Source organism: Copadichromis virginalis, linkage group LG7 (assembly GCF_057382275.1).
Source record: "Copadichromis virginalis isolate Kocher_CV1m ecotype Utaka linkage group LG7, C_Virginalis_male_GT1.1, whole genome shotgun sequence".
In the NCBI taxonomy this organism is placed as follows: Eukaryota; Metazoa; Chordata; class Actinopteri; order Cichliformes; family Cichlidae; genus Copadichromis; species Copadichromis virginalis.
In genome coordinates this window covers 66211427-66232368 of record NC_140624.1, presented here as the reverse complement: position 1 = coordinate 66232368, position 20942 = coordinate 66211427, and the positions used below count along the sequence as shown (strand labels likewise).

The 20942-nt window shown below is 44.4% G+C and overlaps 2 protein-coding genes across 2 annotated transcripts in view; one reads left to right on the top strand and one right to left on the bottom strand.

Annotated features, from left to right (window-relative positions):
• The window catches only part of znrf1 (zinc and ring finger 1), a 68260-nt gene that overhangs the window by 27377 nt on the left and 19941 nt on the right, over positions 1-20942 (top strand). The gene's annotated exons all lie outside the window — the stretch shown is intronic.
• LOC146706620 (uncharacterized) lies at positions 757-18771 on the bottom strand. Its single transcript, XM_085465094.1, has 2 exons — positions 18717-18771; positions 757-2036 (listed from the first exon to the last, which is right to left on the bottom strand). Exons 1-2 carry the CDS (start codon positions 18769-18771, stop codon positions 1198-1200), a joined length of 894 nt encoding a protein of 297 aa, XP_085321220.1. The 3' UTR covers positions 757-1197.

The following is a 20942-nucleotide window of genomic DNA, read 5'->3' as shown; positions in this document are numbered from 1 at the left end:
AAACGTGTCTTCATCTGCTGGGTAATTATTGTTCTGCAGATATTTTATGCGAGGACTGAATACAGTCTGGATTTTACAGTGCTATTGATTGGCTCTGGGAGAGTTGTTTGTGCGACCATTAAGCTCCCAGGCACCAGTCTGATTTAGACTGGCTCCTCTCCATGACTCTGGGCATCCACAGTCCAGCTGTCTTTTTCTCTGCACTATTCATCATTATGAGAGGGACATCCATGTTTTAATCAGTTTGTCTGCTGCGGTATTACTACATATCGCTGTAGTCGTTCATTGCTCACAGGCAAGCGAGGTTGTTCAATGATTGATGTTATACATAGAATCTGTCAGTGAGAGTCTGAATGATTGAGTCAGTGTGTTTGCCAACGGATGTCTTTCCAACTCATTTAAAGTGCAAATGTTTGATGTGCGTTGCTGCAGGGTTTAAGTTCAACTTGTGCTCTCTTTTAAAACTGCATTCTCCACAACATTTTCTCCGGGTCTGCACTTGATATCTCACAAATACATTTTTAATAAATCTTTCCTCTTTATTGCTCACTTTCACTCCCCCGCCATTGCCCCGGTAAGCAACAAAACAGAGCACAAGCTTCTAAGTGAGGTTTCAGTCATTATCTGCAATGACCCGAGCTAACCCTAACTGCTGGTGTGCAGAACATGTAGATACTGGTTATTTTTCTTTACAGCTTTTCTGTTAATGCTCTTCCAAGCAGGCGAAACTTCTATAACTGTCACGGCTGGGGGAGGGAGCCGTGTGGTGTGGAGGAAAAGGAGGACCCAAAATGCAGCAAACTGATGATACGAATGACGTTTTATTTACAGGGTGGTAGTGGCAAAAACAGGCAATGAAGCACGAGTAATTACAAACGGAAACCTAAACTGGGAGAAACTAAAGAGCAAACCTGAAATCTTACAAAACGGAGAGCGGAGCAGAGAGACGCAGACCAAGGACCAGGATACCAAGAAACACAGACGAGCCGACAACGAACACAGACCGACACCCACTATATATACACACACACACAAGGTAATCGGGTAATCGCACACAGGAGGGAAGAACAGCTGATCTGAATACACATGATGACTGGAGGACACAAGCTGAACACAATGACAACAGACACAGACTTTCAGAACAAAACAGGAAATCTAGAACCCGAACCGGACACAAGGGGGGAGGACACAGAATAACTAGAACAGAGGGAAATAATCACAAAACACAAAACGCTGGGTCAACGACCCAGGACCATGACAGTACCCCCCCTCCAAGGGCTGGCTCCAGACAGCCCAAAACAAAAACAGACGACCAACCCAGGGCGGGCGGCGGGGGCCCAGGACGGAGGGACCAACACAAGCTCCAGCGAACCGAGAGAATTGTCCAAAACAAAAACACACATGCTGGAGCACGAGAACAAAACACAGTTCAGGAGGCCGGCCCGGAGGCTGACAACTCAGAAGTCCAGGACAGTTCATCTTCTGAGGCCGGCCACGTCGGCGACGTAGATCCATAAGCCGACCGAGCAGAAGGCAGCGGTGGCGGAGTGGAGGCAGTTCAGGGGGCCGACCGTGCACACGGCAGCGGCGGCGACGGGGAAACCGTTCAGGCGGCCGACCGTGCGGACAGCAACGGCGGCGACGAGGAAACCGTTCAGGCGGCCGACCGTGCGGACAGCAATGGCGACGATGACACAAGTCTGGAGGCCGACCGCGCGGAAGGCAGCGGCGGCGTCTAGGAGGTCGTCCATATTGACGATGACGCTCCACCAGCGGCCTGGTAGATGACCGCCGATGTCGAGGCGGCAGTTCGGGACCCGAAGGTGGCGTGGCCGTCGCAGCACCAGACGAGACCGAAGCAGCGGCTGGTCCAGGCGCGGCTGAAGCTGAAGCGGAGGCCGGACCAGGCGCGGCTGAAGCTGAAGCGGAGGCCGGACCAGACGAGGCAGATGACGAGGCTGAAGCAGAGGCCGGACCAGACGAGGCAGATGACGAGGCTGAAGCAGAGGCCGGACCAGGCGAGGCAGATGACGAGGCTGAAGCAGAGGCCGGACCAGGCGAGGCAGATGACGAGGCTGAAGCAGAGGCCGGACCAGGCGAGGCAGATGACGAGGCTGAAGCAGAGGCCGGACCAGGCGAGGCAGATGATGAGGCTGCAGCCGGGCCAGGCGAGGCAGATGACGATGCTGCAGCCGGGCCAGGCGAGGCAGATGACGATGCTGCACCGGGCGAGGATGAAGGCTCGGAGGCTGCAGCTGGCGAGGATGATGAGGCTGCAGCAGGCGACGGCGTGGAAGCCGGAGACTGTAGCGCTGCAGGCGTGGAAGAAGCTGCTGCTGCCCGTGGCGTGGATGAAGCTGCAGCTGGCGAGGATGATGAGGCTGCAGTTGGCAGCTGGACGGGCTCCTCGGGCCCTCCAGCTGACGAGGCAGGAGGCTGGCTAGGTTCTCCTGAACCTCCAGCTGACGAGTCTTGAGGCTGGACGGGCTCCTCGGTCCCCCAGCTGACGAGTCTTGAGGCTGGACGGGCTCCTCGGGCCCCCCAGCAGGCGAAGCAGGAGGCTGGACGGGCTCCTCGGGCCCCCCAGCGAAAACAGTCTCTGGACCAGTGGGCACCGGGGCCCCTGGAACACACAGGTCAGAACCAGTAGGCGCACGGGCCTCTGGCAGGCACAGTTCAGAACCAGTAGGCGCACGGGCCTCTGGCAGGCACGGGTCAGAACCAGCAGGCGCACGGGCCTCTGGCAGGTACGGGTCAGAACCAGCAGGCACACGGGCCTCTGGCAGGTACGGGTCAGAACCAGCAGGCACACGGGCCTCTGGCAAACACAAGGCAGACTGCAGCTGCACAGAGCATTGACCCAGCTCGGGCAGCGACAGCCGGATACAGTCCTCAGCTGGCTTCTTAATCTCCAGGGGTCCAGAGTCGGCCGGGGGCTGGGACCCAGCCTCTGGGGAGGCCCTGGAGTGTGTCACAGTCTCTGGGCTGGCCAGCTTTTGAGGACTGATTACAATATTATGTGGTGTGTCTCTCTGCTTGACATGAACAGGTGAAAAATAGTTCTTTCCGGGTTGGATGGACTTAACTTGTTGTGCAGGAGGAGTTGGTGACAACGATGGCTGAATAGGTGATAATAAGGCGGATGAGTCTCTTGTCAACTGAGCTATTGACTGAGCTATGGATTGTAACCAAGTGTCTAATAGGTCTGGCTGTGACTGTAATGGGGGTGACGGTTGAGTGGCTAACTGAGCTAGTGGCTGCTGGGCAGCTAACTGAGCTACCGGCAGGGCAGCCGACTCAAAAAACACAGCCCCGGAATAAACAGACACACAGTCCAAAACAGAAAAAGGGTCAACGACCCAGGACCATGACAATAACAAACCCAAACTCTAAACATAACCCTAAAAGGGTCAAAAGTGACCTGGTGAATGATAACAAAACCAAGTAGAGACTACAACGGAAATGTCAGGATAGCATTTCTACATCTTTCAGCTTGACTTCTGATCATATTGGTGCGTCGTACCCACGTAAACAATCCTAGGTCACCCATACCCCCAACCTGTTGCAGCAGATGGCTGTTTCTCCCTGAGCCTGGTTCTGCTGGAGGTTTCTTCCTGTTGAAAGGGAGTTTTTCCTTCCCACTGTCGCCAAATTGTTTTCTCATAGGGGATCACCTGATTGTTGGGGTTTTCTCTGTTTTCTTTGTATTACTGTAGAGTCTTTACCTTTCAATATAAAGCGCCTTGAGGCAACTGCTGTTGTGATTTGGCACCATATAAGAAAAATAGAATTTAAATGAAATTGAAAAAGCTGTAATATTAATAAAAACATAGCTGATTTATTGTCAGGACAAGAATTGACCTCATTCCTTTTAAATGTACAAAAACTTTATCAAACTCTATGAACAATGCATAAAGAGGACAAAACTCTGTGCTTGAGCCCACACTGTCCCTTACATGCTGTGTGCTGCTGTGGTTTGGAGACACTCATTCCCTTGGGAGGAAGGTTCACTGCAAATCAATACAAAGCTGCTCTGAGTGATCATCATTGTCCTAACATGAAACATTTCCATCCTGAAGGGAGTGTTTGAGCATATTTTGCTCAAATGGTGCCCGGTCCTAATTTTAAGAGATAATGTTTGTAGAAAGTATGAATCTTACCCTCAGCAAAACAAGCAAAGGAGGATGAGGACCACGGATCAACCAAACAGTGGGTTCTAGGATTCAAGCTTCTTTCCCCAACTAATATCAGCAAAACTGAAGTAATAGCACCCAAAGTGAAAACACAACTGTAAGTGATTAACTCGTAATTAATAAACAAAACTGCAAAATCAACTGAGGATTAACGCTGGTGCTGATGGATGTGACAGAGAGAGAAAGAGGTCACCTCTTTTTTGTGTTTCTCAGTGTAGGCACCATAATTTACAACATAAAGATTGTGTGTAAGTCTTGAAACCAGCAAATGAGACCCAAAGGGCATGGATCAGTTAACTGTTAGATAATTGCCCGCCTTTATTTTGAAAGTTCAGTCACTGCTAAGACACTGCTGAGTCTGAGAATCTCTGTGGGGCGACAGCTGTTGTTTGCTCTGTTATTTACTGTCATGAAGTATATTTAGTATGATTTATTCATCTATTTGAGAAAATGTGAGGGCATCTCCTTTTGCAAGCATGCTGCTGAAGCTACTGCTTTCATTGATTTTGGTCTGTTTTTATTATTTTAGCTTTCGTTTTATGATGTCAGGGGCCTGATTGGGATGATCTGCAGTTCTGGCCCCTAGTGTGTTGTGTTCGTGGCTGCCTGTGTGTCTGAAGCGTCATTTGCCATTGCTCATGTCTCTATTTGCTTAAACCTTTCTCCTGCAGCATGCAAAGTCTGAAGAGCATCTGGACTTTAAGATGTTTCACCTCTCATCTAAGAGGCTTCTTCACTTCTAAAACCAAATGGCACTGGTCCAAGTATAAACCCTAGAGCAGGTTGTCCCTTAAGAGGGTCGTTGATCCACTATTACTCATGTGCATCATCACAATAGCCAAGATGGTTTCCGGTGAAACCACTGTGAGCTCTTGCCTCATCCTATCATGTGACCTGTTAAGATTACCTGACACAAGACGTGAGTGTGGGTTAAACAGGAATCAACAACCCTCTAAAGGGACAACCTCCACTTGGGTTTAAATACCTTGGACTGTCCACCATTCGGTTTTAGAACTGAAGAAGCCTCTCGGGTGAGAAGTGAAACATCTTCACAAAGCTTAAAGAAGTCTAGTTGCTTTCTGTCCAAGTTCCTTAGACTATCATGAACTTACAGAGACAGCACATTTTGTTTTAACAAAATCCTTTAATGCACATGTCCTGGGGAAGTAGAAGCATCTCAGAGTGAAGTACAAGATCTCACTGTCTTAGTCACGAATGTGAACAACACCAGCACAGACCTGACTGCTCTCACCAGCATCAAACACTTGAGTGCCCGCTACTGAAATGTGTAGCCAAGTTTCTGTTGAGCATAACAAATCTGCAAAGTACCTTGCATGAGGTCAGATTTCTATTACTTTGTTGTTTATTGATCTCAAATTTGTGAGTATCCTCAGTGGGTGCGGTGACCTTGTGTACTTTTCTCCTGACACCACCTCTCCCTCCCTCCCTATAACTTCTGCCAGCCTGTTGTCCTTTTACGTCTGGTAAATATCCTTATCTAAATATCCTGATGTCATCCACATGTTCGTAAGTTCAGCTGTGGGGGAAAACATGTCTTTCAGAACTAACATACAGTAAGACAAAAAAAGAACGAAAACCCCCGAATAAAGTCACCTGGACAGGTAAGCCATGCAAGTGTGCAAAGCACTTTGTGCAATTAGAAGTGAATAGGCACTATTGCTATTTTGTAATTTAAAACACAAATGATCAAGATAGTGAAAAAAGGATAAAACAGTTTTAAAGTTGACTTTTATTGGAATAATTAAATGACACATTATTACCTGCAAAGCTCTACTAATGAGACAGTTTGGGTCAGCCTGGCCTTGTGTGCAAAACTGAGGCCAAAAAGGGCCACAAGGCTTTGGCTTACACGTTCGGTATTGATTGTAGGGTACAGTAATTGAATGCAGCCTTACTGAGAGGTTTTATGAACTCAGAGCATCAATCACTATTACCATTCAGTAAACAGAGATTGTTAGAATCGCAGAGACTGTAGCACTAAACTGCAAGAGCATGGTTTCAAAAAGTGAATCCCCACTACCACCACAGTCTTACCTTCCAGCTTGCTACAAAATCAGCACACTGTTTCTGCACTGGCACTGAATGTTGGCTGCAGTGAGACACAGAGTCTTCCAGGATGAGTATAATTCCTAGAGCTGGTGCCATCCTTCAGCTCCTGGCTGTTATTGGAGGAACTCATATGACTCTCTTTGTCATGGAACCCTAACCCCGTGTTCTTGAGAGCAGTGAAAGTACTTAATTGGAAAAATAATAATATAGTTTTTGCTGTCAGTTAAGAGTGTTTTCTTCTGTCTCATTATTGCAAAAACTTGGGAAAAAAAATGTTCTGACAGCAGAGCGTTAGGGTCATCAACGATAATGACCGAGACATCAAAGAGGTTAACAAGTGAGTCAAATTCAAGTTCTGATGTGATGAAAACACAATAAAATCGATCCATCTATAATTGCCTGTGACACCAACCAAAGGAAGGACACCGAACCTTAGGTAATTAAATGTTATCAAGGATGAGCTGTGAGCAGTGAGCCTGAGATTAATGGAGTATGTCCAGACAAGGTGATTCAAGACCCTGTTAAGGCTCACCCAAATTTATAGGCCTTTGATTCAATTTTTAATCAATTATATGTGAGACATATATATTACAAACTGCATCTGCATCCCATTGAAACATCTGTAATATTATATCTGAAAGTCAGAATGAAGTTTCTTCATATTTGGTCAAAAAAGAAGGCAAACGCTGTGAACTGTAATGCACTCACATTTAAGTAGCGCTTTTTTTACTGTCTATTTAAAGTGCCTTAGATTACAAGTCACATTATACCCATACATTCATTAAGCACATTATTCTATGCAGATCGCACCTGTGGCCAATTTAGAGACTCTAATTAAGCTTACATGCACGTCTGTGGACCCAGAAACATACTGAGAACATGCAAACTCCACACATTTTGACGCCTTAATATTTTGTGACCACAAATGTCTCGAGAAAAATGATATTGTGAACCTTGGTCATTTCAGCTGTTATATTTATTTATTTATTTTGAATGGTTCCTTTTCTTTGTACATGATTCTTTCATTTTCTTAAGCTAGGCTTTCTCCTGCTCTCCTGCCTTAGCAGCGCAGGCTTCTCTCTTGCAGCACTGTCACCACTTTTGCTGCTTCACCTGGAGATAAATGTGTTTCCTTATATAGAAACTTGGGGGTGTGACAGCATTCAGATGGTATATTGCACAAGCCTGCTGGTTCAGAATAGTTTACCAACATACGCACAGTGATACAAGCAATATCGGCTGGAGCGCACATTTCATAAATCTGTAACAACTGTAAATTTTGCAAATGCACTTGTTTTTGTTGTGCAGGATAAGAACGTTCCACGCACATGTAAGTAAATGAGAAGCAATGTTCAGCTGGTTGTCAGCTGAACAGATGATGCTGGTGAGACTATCATCAATGAATTGTCCTTTTTCACTTCTTAGTCCTTTTTTAATTTGCTTCTTATATGATGTTGCTCACAAATAAAAGCCAGTGTTTGAAACAATTGCTTTTGTTTTTTCAATGGTCGTCTGCATTTTAACTGACTCAGCCTACTTCACACTTCTCATGCTGTCAAATTCTCGATTCATCAGCATCACAGGCAGAGGCAACTGGCTCTTAAGTACTTCCAGTATCCGTGCACATATCTGTGATTATTGGTACGAATCTTATAGGGAAAAAATGTTCAGGACGTTCTTTAAAACTATCAAAATTACATATTATAGACATTAGCATGCAACCCAGACCTGAGAATCATCACACACAATAATGCAATCACCATTTTACACGGGTAGATTGGTGATTGCTGAGAGATGCACATAAAAAGTGAATTGCAATAATCAAGACGGGAGAAAATTAAAGTGTGTACAAAAAGTTTGAGATGATTGACTGACAGTAAACGTTTGACTTTTACAATATTTCTAAGATGAAGGAAACAAAACGAACCAGCAACTTGACAAAAACTAATTCAGGCTAAAAATGAGACCCGACATTTGAGTGAGACTTCTGATTCTGTTTTTTAACAAAGAATGTCGAAACTTAACATAAACACTGAAACTGGAGTGACGTCAGGTGCACAAAATAATTTGAATATCGACTTTTTTTCCCCATTATCTGGTTTGACAAAACCTAAAATCCAAGTCTGAATTTGCTACCCAAGACTTTCTGCTTTGGGCTCTGTGAGGGTCTCAGTGTCCTTTGACTTTTCAACACATAAAGTAGTGACGCCAACTTCAGTCACAGATATTATCAGGAAAGGAGGCAAAAAATAAACATGTCAAAACACAACACATTGCATGCATTGTGTGCTTTCAGGTTTCAGGACATCGTCTTGCCTTTCCATCACTGATCTGTGGCCAGTGTCGGTGGTAAACAGCCAAAAACAGACTGATTAGTTTTCTAATCTGTGCTTTACGAGCTACAGTTACAGTTGTGTAAAAACATGTTTATATATTGTCTTCATCACCATTTCGGTGTCTTTCTGACACATGCAATTTGCACTGTTTTCAGTTTACTGCACCACTCGTTTTAGTGGTATAACTGACTTACAGCTCAGCATGTTGCACATATAAAATGCATTAATTCAGCACAGATCCTGTAGAAAAGAAGGAGATAAATGTGATACTTTCAGACAGTTACACACTAAGCTTGGAGACATGACACAGGAAACACAGACCTTCGGCTCCACATACCTTGCAAAACATTTAATATTGCTGTCCATAAGTAACCTTGCTACTGTAACTGCTGTTTCCAAATCCACTTTGAGCCATTTGTTGCTGATGCAGTGTTTAGAATCAGAATCAGAATCAGAATCAGAATCAGAATGGGTTTATTGCCAGATGTTGAGGTTTACAACATTAGGAAATTGCTGCGGTGCTTCAGTGCAAACAATAAGAATTAAAGTGCTATGTAGAAAGAAAGATATGTGCATGAGATATACATGAGATATATACATGAGAATAAGAATTATGAGTGCTACGTAGAAAGATATATACATGAGTGCAGGTGGTGATCAGTGCCAGACATGAAATGATGCAGTGACACAGCGTAGGGTCATGTGTTAGTGGCGGGGACAGTCATGTGGTTATTGTTCATGTGTCCAACAGCAGAGGGGAAGAAACTGTTCTTGTGGCGAGAGGTTCTGGTGCGAATGGACCGGAGCCTCCTGCCTGAGGGGAGCAGGTCAAACAGACTGTGTCCAGGGTGAGAAGGGTCAGCTGAGATCCGAGCTGCACGCCTCAGTGTCCTGGAGGTGTACAGGTCCTGCAGAGATGGGAGTCTGCAGCCAATCACCTTCTCAGCAGAGCGCACAACACGCTGCAGTCTCTGTTTGTCCCTGATAGTGGCTCCAGCGTACCACACGGTGATGGAGGAGGTGAGGATGGACTCGATGATTGCAGTGTAGAATTGCATCATCATCCGTGTTGGCAGGTTGAATTTCTTCAGCTGCCTCAGGAAGTACATCCTCTGCTGGGCTTTCTTGATGACGGAGGTGATGGTGGGCTCCCACTTCAGGTCCTGGGTGATGGTGGTACCCAGGAAGCGGAATGAGTCCACAGAGGTGATGGGGGTGTCAGTCAGGATGATGGGGGGGAGTGGGGCTGTGTGCTTCCTGAAGTCCACAATAATCTCCACTGTCTTCTGGGCATTCAGCACCAGGTTGTTGTGGCTGCACCAAGACACCAGACGTTCAACCTCCCTCCTGTAGGCAGACTCATCCCCGTCAGAGATGAGCCCAATGACGGTGGTGTCATCTGCGAACTTGATTAGCTTGACAGACTGGTGGGTGGAGGTGCAGCAGTTGGTGTACAGGGAGAAGAGCAGAGGAGAAAGAACACAGCCCTGAGGGGAGCCAGTGCTGATGGTCCGGGAGTCCGAGACATTCTTCCCCAGCCTCACGTGCTGCTTCCTGTCCGTCAGGAAGTCAGTGATCCACCGGCAGATGGGATCAGGCACATTCATCTGGGAAAGCTTGCCTCGGAGATGGTCTGGAAGGATGGTGTTGAAGGCAGAGCTGAAGTCCACAAACAGGATCCTGGCGTAGGTTCCTGGGGAGTCCAGATGCTGCAGGATGAAGTGTAGGGCCATGTTGATGGCGTCGTCTACAGACCTGTTGGCTCTATATGCAAACTGCAGGGGGTCCAGGAGGGGAGCCGTGAGGGTCTTGAGATGGGAGAGAACTAGGCGCTCAAATGACTTCATGACCACAGATGTCAGAGCCACGGGTCTGTAGTCATTTAGTCCAGTGATCCTAGGTTTCTTGGGGACAGGGATTATGGTAGAGGACTTGAAGCAGGCAGGCACATGACATGCCTGCAGTGAGGAGTTGAAGATGCCAGAAAACACTGGGGCCAGCTCGTTTGCACAGTGTCTGAGGGTGGCAGGAGACACACCGTCTGGGCCGGGAGCTTTCCGAGCATTCAGACTCCTAAACAGCTTCCTCACATCTGCTTCATGAATATGAAGAGTTGTGGTCGGAGGAGGTGGTGTGACATCCTCTTTTGTGTGGGGTGAGGGGGCGGGTGTTGCAGGTGAACAGTTTGAAGGTGGTGATGGCTCTATGGAGGGGGGAGAGGTGGGGGAATGAGTGTCCAAAGTGCCTCTATTGTTGGGGCCGTTGGAGGTGTGAAGGCTGCCTGATGGCTCGTCAAAACGACAGTAGAAGTCGTTGAGGGTGTTGGCCAAGAGCAAGTCGTCAGTGGAGTGGGGGGTTTTAGGCTTGTAGTTTGTAATATTCCTAAAACCTTTCCACACAGAGGCCGAGTCATTCTCTGAGATCTGCTGCTGCATCTTCTCAGAGTGCTGATGTTTGGCAATGTCCACTTCCTTAGTGAACCTGTACTTGGCCTCTCTGTAGCAGTCCCTGTCTCCGCTTCTGAACGCCTTACTCTTTTCCAGCCACAGCTTTTTGAGTTTAGGGGTAAACCAGGGTTTGTCATTGTTATAACTCACCCTGGTGCGTGATGGCACAATGCTGTCCTCACAGAAGTGGATATAGGAGGTGACAGTGTCCGTAAACTCGTCCAAGCTGTTAGAAGCAGCCTTCATTGTGTCCCAGTCTGTGGTCTCCAAACACGTGCGAAGCTCCTCCACAGCCTCGTTGCTCCACAGTTTTTTAGTCCTCACGACAGGTTTGGAGAGCTTCAGCCTCTGTCTGTACGCGTTTACTGTGGGGTTGCAAGGTTTTAACACTCTGCAACAAAGGCCAGCTGACTCTTGGATGTTTTTGTGACCTATAATGGGTTACTGAACATTGTGAAACAAGTAAGATACTCTGTGTGCACTCTCAGAATTGTCTTGAGCAGCAGGCGCTTCAGAAAGCCACATGCAGTGTGGCCAGTAAGAACCAACCAAAACTCATTTGTACCATCGGTTGTCGAATGTATGCATTTGTTCAAGTTTGGGTTATAGACAGTTTCTTTTTGAATGTATTTATTGCATTATTAGGTCTTCATCATTAATATTATTAGGACTAATTAAAAAGAGTATCTTATTTGTCATCTAATGTTAGTATTGTTCGCTAACAAGACACCAGCATCTTTTTCACTCAAGTGTTTTCAGCAGTCATATCACACATTAACCCTGACCCTAACTCTAGTCAGTCACAATATATAAATGTTTCATTTTTTGTTAATCTGCCAGCTACTAAGGCAGACTATGTGTGATGTTTGATTTTGAGAATGTGATCATTTCATGGGTTCACATGTCAAAACTGCTTTAGAGAACACAAGCATGAGACCCGAACCTTTTAATACGTATTCAGCCGTTCTCATTCAGCTCAGGCTGAAAGTAGCAGCCCACGCAAACATGTCATACATGTCAGTGTGTTGTTCGTGGCTTCCTGCTGACAGAGTTCAGCGTCAGTGTCTGTCTTGATGTCTTTATCAGTGGCCGGTGGTTATTTGGGAGCTGCAGCAGGGTGTCAGGCGGGGCTTGGCCACCAAGGCTCGATGAAATATGCATTGGCCCGAGATTGAGTTGACTGACCTTGCTCGGTTGTGTGTGTTGTCTGTGCTGGGGTTTGACAAGAATAAGTCTTTAATAGCACTCGGGCTCAGAGGGTGTGACTGCTCTATCTGTTCGGCCCCTTTCCTTGTTGTTACTGCATAGTCATGCAAGTTATGTGCCGGTGCTGTTTGTGTGTTTTTAGTCCATAAACAGGTGGACTGGAGAACAGATTGCCTGAAGGTTTGAATGGCAGCTTCAGTGCAGAGCGTCTCCATTTCTTATACCTGGATGGATTGTTTTGACAGAAGTCACGACCACGAAAAAACTGAAATGACTACAGTGCATGAAGAACTCAATTACCAAGCTCGGACCTGTAGGCCTTATTAACATCCCTCCCTGCAAAACACGTTGACTTTGACCAAGAGGCTGTTGACCTGAGCCGTTAGTATCAATCATTTTCAAAGCGCGACACATACGAAGCTGTTTTGCATCACATTTTGTTTCATTTTGGGGAAAAAAGTATCCGTTATTAACATTTCCTTTTTGTGCTGACAGCCGACACCGGATTAGAGGTTCATACTTTGATTACAATTAAACATTGACAAGCATCTGACATTTTTAGATAATCTTGTCATGAATGTGCGATGATGTCATTGGTCAGAACTGGAAATGCAACCTGTGAGGAGTATTCATACAGCTGAGAATAATAATATTGATAAAGTTGCTGGTGTTATGATGTAATTGACCAATTTCAGAGCATAATCAGCTAATCTGAGACACATTGTGTTTTTTATGGAATATTTTTTAAAAACAACCATCCTTCAGTTTTAAAGAAGCACAAAGGCAGTAAGATGTTTTAGCAAGTGAACCTCTGTTTTGTAATTTCACTCGCTTCATGAGACGCAGTTACTGAGTGAAAATGTTTACCAGCTACATAGAATTCACTTCTGTGGTGCTGATTTAACTTATAATCTGATTTATAAGTCAAAGTAGAAACTTCTAGCTAATTGTGGTGGTGCCACAGGCTCATATACCGCAACCTATGGCGCTAACGTCGTACATATAGAAGAGTAAGAGGAGAATGACTCAGAGTTGTTAGAGAAAAGCTTCAAAGTAGCACCAGGAGGCACTGGAGAAAAAGCTAACGGGCATATGGAACCGAACTTTTCTTTCAAAAAGAATACAGTTAAAAGCAACATTCACACTTTCTAGCTAAGCTGTCACCCAAGATAACGGCCCACGCTCTTTTAAGTATCAATCCTGTGAGCAGCACAAAGTTGATCGTTTAAGCAACTCTGTTACACTTCATTGGAAATCATAGGCACATTTAACATTTAGTTATTGGGCTGTTAGAGGAGCACTATCATTGTTGAGTGTGTGTTTATGTGTTTGAGCTGGCTAAGTTTGCTCAATACGGCCAGTTTCTCTTGTTCTCAGTCATGTCACAAATATGCTGCTGTATTGCACACAAGATCCATAGAGGCCGGGGTCTATCACACCAGGCAAGACCCCAGGTGCAGGCTGTGTAAAGATGCCCCTGAGACAATCCAGCATAACAGCAGGGTGCAAGATGCTAGCAGGCAAGGCATACATGGAACACCATAACCAAGTGGCCGGCATAGTGTACAGGAACATCTGTGCAGAGTATGGCCTGGAAGTCCTGAGGTCAAATGGGAGATGGAGAATTGCCGAGCTAAGATCCTGTGGGACTTCCAGATACAGACGGACACAATTGTGATGGCTAACCGACCGGACACAGTGGCGTTAGAAAAACAGAGGAAGACGGCCATAGTGATAGATGTAGCGGTTCCGAATGACAGCAACATCAGGAAGAAGGAACATGAGAAGCTTAAGAAAATCCAAGGGCTCAGAGAAGAGCTCGAGAAGATCTTGAGGGTGAAGGTAACAGTGGTCCCAGTGATAATCGGAGAACTAGGTGCGGTAACTCCCAAGCAAGGCGAATGGCTGTCCAGAAGTGTGTGGCATAGAAAGAACTTAAGCTCAACTTAAGACGAACCAGGTCAGAGCTGTATTTTCAGGCACTAACTGCCTCCAAGTGTTGAAAGCTTCAGATAAATTCTGCAGAGCACAATTACAAAAAGTACCTTTAATGAAACTATTTGCTATCAGAAATTTTTATTTACACTACTTTATAAAAGTGTTAATAAGGCTGCCCCCTACATAAGAAACAATAAAATGCTGTACTTGGGTTTGAGTGGTGTGGTGGTTAACACCTTTGCTTTACTACAAGAAGGTTGTCGGTTGATACTTCCCGATCAGCTGAAGCCTTATTGTGCCACTTGTGTTCTCAGACAGTTTTAAAAGATTGTCTCGCATCATTAACTCGTGTTTGAAAAGAGGTGGTTGGTATGAACACAGAGAGGAAAGAGTTCTTTCTAAACTCCAGCCCAAACCAGTTTAGTTTAATGCTTAGCTATGAAGCGCTGAAAATCTGCACGTTCTTGTTCATCTATTCTTTGTCGCAGAGAATATGTGAAGAGTTAGCGTCACAATGACAGGATGGATGCAAGTCAGTTGAGGCTCCAAGAACCATCAACTTGTTTGCATTAATCCTGTATTATATCATAATTAGTAAAGAGCAATATATTTATGTCGAAAACAACATTAACGATTATTTTAGTCAACATTTCCTGCTGTGAAGTGTAATAATAATAATAATAACAAAGGTTATTAAAGGTCAGTCATTCAATCAGTCAGTTTATTAGTATTCAGCACCAATCAGCATGATTTTGCTGCGAGTGACTGATGTCATTAAGAGGATGAATGACTGTTAATTACAAGTGGATGTGTTTTAATTGCTTTAGCCGTAATCGGATGTTTCTGTTGTGATTACAAATTGATTTTCAGTGGATATACAGGAATTGATTTTCTCATCCCTTTTGTGATTGTTGAATGGAGCAGATTTCGCCCTTTTGATAGTTTGTTTCTACTTGAGGCAGGAGTGGCAGTACCCATCTGATAGAGAAGATTTTAAGGACCCATCTGCTGTTGGAAAAATCCAAGAGCAAAGATATCTGACAATGTTCTGCCAAATTAATGTGGGGGTTTTTTCTGCTTCAAGAACTGAGCTCATCTCCTACAGCGGCTGAAGACTCTTGGATACTGTGTTGTGCTAAGAAAGAGAGCGCAGAGAGAGATGTAATGAAATTAAAATGCAGGCACTGAAATTGATTTTGGCCCAAACTAAATAATCATCTGTTGGTGAGGACATTAACTCAGCTTCCGGGTGGTATTCCAGTGCACCCGTCACACTTCATGCATATTACATTCGCTTTGTCACAGTTTATAAACCGTCATCTGGTGTTTTAATGTAACCAATCAGGCGAGGCTGCCTATCATGTGGTGGTCCTCCTGACACAAATCGTGATTTAGTAAGACGCCAGCAATGAGCCAGCTGCAGGGAAATCCCGACTGGAAGCTTAACAACAGATTTTGCATTAGGGTCCTTATCCAGCTTTGATTTCCACCGTTCACTGAATGCTAATTATTGTATCACAGCGTCGCGCTGCTCTTCTCTGCAACTTTGACACACAGATGTTTTTCATCACTAAAACATCAGAGAGGACTGACTGAGAAAACAGGATAACTCAGCATTCAGTTTAATTCAAGTGTTGGCTCTGAATGTAAAAAATTGTAATACATGCAGCACCTGCAGCCAGACAGAAAACACAAACACCGAGCAACAAGGTGAGATTTTCTGCACTTTAAAAAGAATCATTATTTTAATTTTCCATCTAAAAGTAGCAGCGCCAAAGGGGAGAATGTTCTTTACCAGTTATTAGTTCTTACCTTATAAAGATTTCAGTTTCATTTAAACTGGTGCGGTCTTCTGCTGCTGTACCACGTCTACTTCAAGGTTTGGCGCATTAAGCATTCATGCTGTTCTGCATACCTTCTAAGATAGGATAGATCAAGAGATAATTTATTGATCCCACAAGGGAAATTGTTGTAACAAGTGGTTATTTAAGTTACTACTAGGTTAAAGCAGTCTGGTAATTCCCTTCTGACCTCTGACATCAACAAGGCATTTTCTCCTTGAGAAATACTGCTCACTGGATATTTTTTGTTTTTCCAGTCTGTTCTCTGTAAACCCCAGAGATGCTTGTGCAGGAAAATCCCCAAAAGATAAGTAGTGTCTGAAATTTGCGTATGAAAACAAAGGCACTGCGCATGCGCGTTTTACCCATATTCTATCGAGATATTTCATTTTCTTATCGTTGCCCAACATTATACCGCTATTACCGTGAACGGCATGATATGGCCCAGCCCTACCAACAACCATGCCGTGTTTAAAGTCACCCTAATCGTCTGTTTGAACTTCAGCTGTTCAAAATGCACCGAATTGGTGGTTCTTGTTCTTGGTTCAAAATGAGTGGACGAGACAAGAAAAGAAATCAAAGGGACAGGCTTTGGAGCCGTACGGGACGCACAGCCTGACAATACACAGCAGCTTACATCCACTTTGCCTTTAAAGCTGGTGTGAAGGGAGGTTGAAGAAAGCGCTGAGCGGGTGCACCAAATAAATAAGGATCAATCAGGTCTCTTAGAACCCTAGAGTAAAAATATGGAGCTGGAGATGAGCACAATAGATTCTCTTTAAAGTCTTTTAATACAATCACCTCGTCCTGTATCCTAATTGAGATATACCAACAGAAATCCAGCCCAATTGTTTCTGAATGTAAGTTCATCCCAAATCAAACTGATATAAGAAATCCTTTGCAGTGAAAGATTACAGCTAAGCCAAGGGTGAAATCAGTCTTTGTTGCGTTCTAACAAACATCATCTAATGAACAATGGCTGCCGTATGTAATATGTTAGTAAGAAAAGAATTACTGGATATGAGCAAAGATTTGTATAAAGAGCCATTGCTGCTGAATGTTTATATGTAGCTCTATATTACTTTGAGTAATGCAAGGCAAACACATTTCACTTCTATTATTGTCAAGAGAACAACAGATACCTCTAAAACTGGACACCTCACACTAGAATAATCTAGATCAGGGATGTGAAGCTCATTTTACGTTGTGGGTCACATACAACCCACTTTGATCTTAAGTGGGCTGGACCAGAGAAACTACAGGATAAACATGTAAAGATAGATAGAAGGTTCTAGTAGTTCATTTAAGTCAGTCATTGTTAAGTCAGCGTATAATTTAGTTGTAAAAAAACTAGTGCTGTCAGTGTTAATCTCGTTAAAATGACATAACCGCATTAATGTGGCAAATCTCTGTTAGCGACGGATTGCCCCGTGCATGGGGCTGCACGGTGTCAACGCGTTGGCGCGGTTAGCTCATTAATACGTTAGCACCGTGCAGCCCCACGCACAGGGTGATCTGCGTTTACTCGCTAATGGGGACTGCCGCGTTAATGCGGTTAACGAGATTAACACTGACAGGACAAAAACCCAGATGATTTCCCCCCGAAACAGATAATTTTCAATAGCAGATGGTGTAAAAACGGGAACCTTTCTCTCATTTGATTGTTTATTTCTGGCTTCATTACTTTGGTGTTTTATGAATGGCAGTTGGTGAAGGTGGGGGTGGGGGGGTTTATTAATAGAAAAAGGTGTAAAACTACAGAAAATACAGTTAAAAGTTGATTATCTGTGCACTTGTTCACATTTTCTAAAGCTGTTCAGTGGGCCAGATGGGAGTCTTTGCTGGGTCAATTCTAGCCCCTGGGCCTTATGTTTAACACGCCTGATCTACAGGTTTAAACATTATTGGCTATTACTGGCCAGATGAATATTAAATCAATGTTGCTATGTGGTGAACTGTCCACCCTCCACAGAAAACTGTCTGGACTTTTTTTAAGTTTCTTGAAGACGTTTCATCCGAGAAGCTTCTTCAGTTCTAAGAGCAAATAGTGGAGAGTCCCAGATTTTAAGCCCTATGGGAGTGTCCCCAAGAGGGTCATGGACCCCTTTTTGATCACCTTGGCTCATGTGATTGCTCTTAGAACTGAAGAAGCTTCTCGGATGAGAGGTGAAACGTCTTCAAGGAAACTTAAAGAAGTCCAGACGCTTTTCTCTTTCTTTCTTCACAGACATGTCGTTCTCAGCAGCACTGAGAAATTTCTCCTCTTTGTCATTTGGTGCCAACCGTCCCACAGCTCGCGACCATAAAAGCGCTGTGTGGCATTTATCGCCACACCACCTGTGGTCCTAAGATGACACTGAAGGAAAATATTAGAGAAATGTGCCCGTTTGACACGAACCAACTCCTGTACAGTAGGACTGCAAAACAGGCCTGCGCACACTCACAGCACACATCTGTGTCCATGCTCTCACATAGGCACCAGTATAATTAATTTATGATCCGGCCCTGTGATTTATTTTCGTCCCTATCTGACCTTATGCGCTCCTTGAATACGAAATGTCCGCGAGGATTCGCGGTGCTTGGCTGAGTTGAAAGCGAACGCACACACAAGCTGCGCAGCTAGAGTCCTGCTGGACCACGTATCACAATCCTTCATTTCTCCTCGAAACGCTTCAGCTCTCTCACCTTCTTCCTGCACCTCTTTTTCGCTCATTTCTTCCATCTCCCACTCTCTGCTCATCCCTATGGAGCGTCTGAAAATAGCAGCTAAGGGAAATGTGGGTCAGCTGCCATGTAGTGTGTGTAGTGAACGTTTCTCTGTGTGTTTTCTACCTGCACCTCCTTAGCGTTTTTCACATTTCACAGAAATGAGCACCACGTATGTATGCTGCAGTTCTGCAGTGTTATTTTTGTTTTTTACTTTATTTTCCACTTGTAAGCCTGTGAATGTCTTAGAACTGTATGTGTCATCACTCCAGCAAAAACACAGGAGAAGCTCAAACCTTTGTTTAGCTTTAAGTCCTCTTCACACTGAAGGTCCCTTTACCTCAGCCAGGTACAGGGACCTGTCATTAATTTCCATTTTTGTCAGCTACCAATTTTCTATCATGGTAGCTGCCGTTTGTGGACTGAGGCTGCCTCGTATTGCTACAATTTAAATGGAGCATTTATTATGCCTTATTTCTGTTTCATCAAATTTGGTAGAGTTGCATCTAACCATCTTTAGAATGAGCTCCGTATCACCAGTGCTTGTTTAACGACTGTTATTTAGTGGCGATTTTATGGGGGAAATGCTTTTCTCATCCAGTCATCAGAACAAAACTGAGAGGATGTTTTGCTGCGTGGGTATAAAAAGTTCAGCATATGTCAAATGAATATCGTACGGTAAAATCTGATATTGTGGCAGAGAGTGAAATTATGTTTGACAAATATGTTAATAATAGCAACAATCTGACATTCACCTACAGAATGATCCACCATTTGGTGAAAGTGGGGAAGAAGAGCAAACTTAACTAGGGCGAGAGGAAAGAGAAACACACACAAAGTACAAGAACTACAGGAAAGAATGGGTCAAAATGAATGACATGCAGCAGTGGCATATGAATACATGATGACTGAAAAGAGGGGAGGGAAGAAGAAATGCCCATGTCATCACAGGAAGTCCCCAATATCATGAGCCTATAGCAACGTAACTATATGGTCACCTGAGTTTAAAGTAGAGATGGTGTCTGCCTCCTGAAGAGTCTGATAGTTGAAGTCTCTGCCACATATTCGAGTTTTAGAAAGTTTAGGAAGCACACATTACCCTGTACACTTAAAGCAATGAACTCTTTTGGGATAACCTCATAGTGTTAAATAATATATATTAATATATGATCAAGCCTGATCATACAAGACAACAGGGAACTGGTGAGGGAAAAATACAACCTCTGTTAATACTCTTCTTGCAGAATTTGTACCAACTGAAAGCTCTTCTCCTCACAACTTTAACTTAAAAATTAATTTGGTCACAGTTATGTTATATGCACAGGACGCTGCCATGTTGCAGTTTAGTTGTAGGTGGGCTATTTTTTTAACTAGAGTCGTCACATGTCCAGTGTTATTTGTAGCTTGCAGTTCCTCCTGATAGACGGAGAAGCTCCTACTTTTAAAATAACACCCCATTAGTAATGTCTACGAGCTGTTATCGTTATCTATAACTGACAATTTGGTGTTAAGTATCATTTAGGAAGAGTAGAATAGAATAGAATAGAATATCCCTTTATTGTCATTGTACGTGTATAATGACACTGTGAGTGGTCCACACCAACTGTGCAGGAATAAAATATAAATAGTAAGACAGTGAATATTGTAAAGGTTTTAAAACGACACAAGCAAGACGTTTTACTGCCTAAAGCTAACCAAATGACATAAATGAAAATAAATGGTTACTGAAAGCTACAAAAGGGCCTCAGATCAGAGCTGAACTAAACCCTCTTGGCTGAAAATGAGATTATTAGTTTCTTATTTGGAAGACTTTCAAACTTGTTGGCACCACAGGCACATCAGTGACCACCTGTCATAAATGTTTGACCTCTTATCAGAATATAGTGGTTGGGGATTTGGAGCGGGGACATCGTCCTGACACACCCAGCAGCGAGTTGGGAGTTATTTGCTTGCGCCTTGTCCCATCTCGTCAAGCAGATCCCAGAGCTTGCCTTCTCCACCTGGGTGGTGTCTGGCCCCCTGTAGCACCAGTTCCTGGAGATGATGAGTTTGCAGAAAAGCCTCCACTCCCACTCAGCGTCCCAACTTCTGTCCAAGACACGCTGCTTATCTTGACTGTGCGCTGCAGCAGTCTTGCAGAACTGCTGCGGCTCACATACCTGTGGACATTGTGGAGCTGATACTATTCCAAACTTTATTCCAAAC

Bases quoted from the DNA above. Each gene is read 5' to 3' on its own strand.
- LOC146706620 (XM_085465094.1), bottom strand. From the start codon at position 18,771: ATGAGCAGAGAGTGGGAGATGGAAGAAATGAGCGAAAAAGAGGTGCAG. The intron at 2,037-18,716 runs GTGAGAGAGCTG...CCTCTGCTTCAG, and splicing joins AAAAGAGGTGCAGGAAGAAG to CCTCGTCATCTGCCTCGCCT.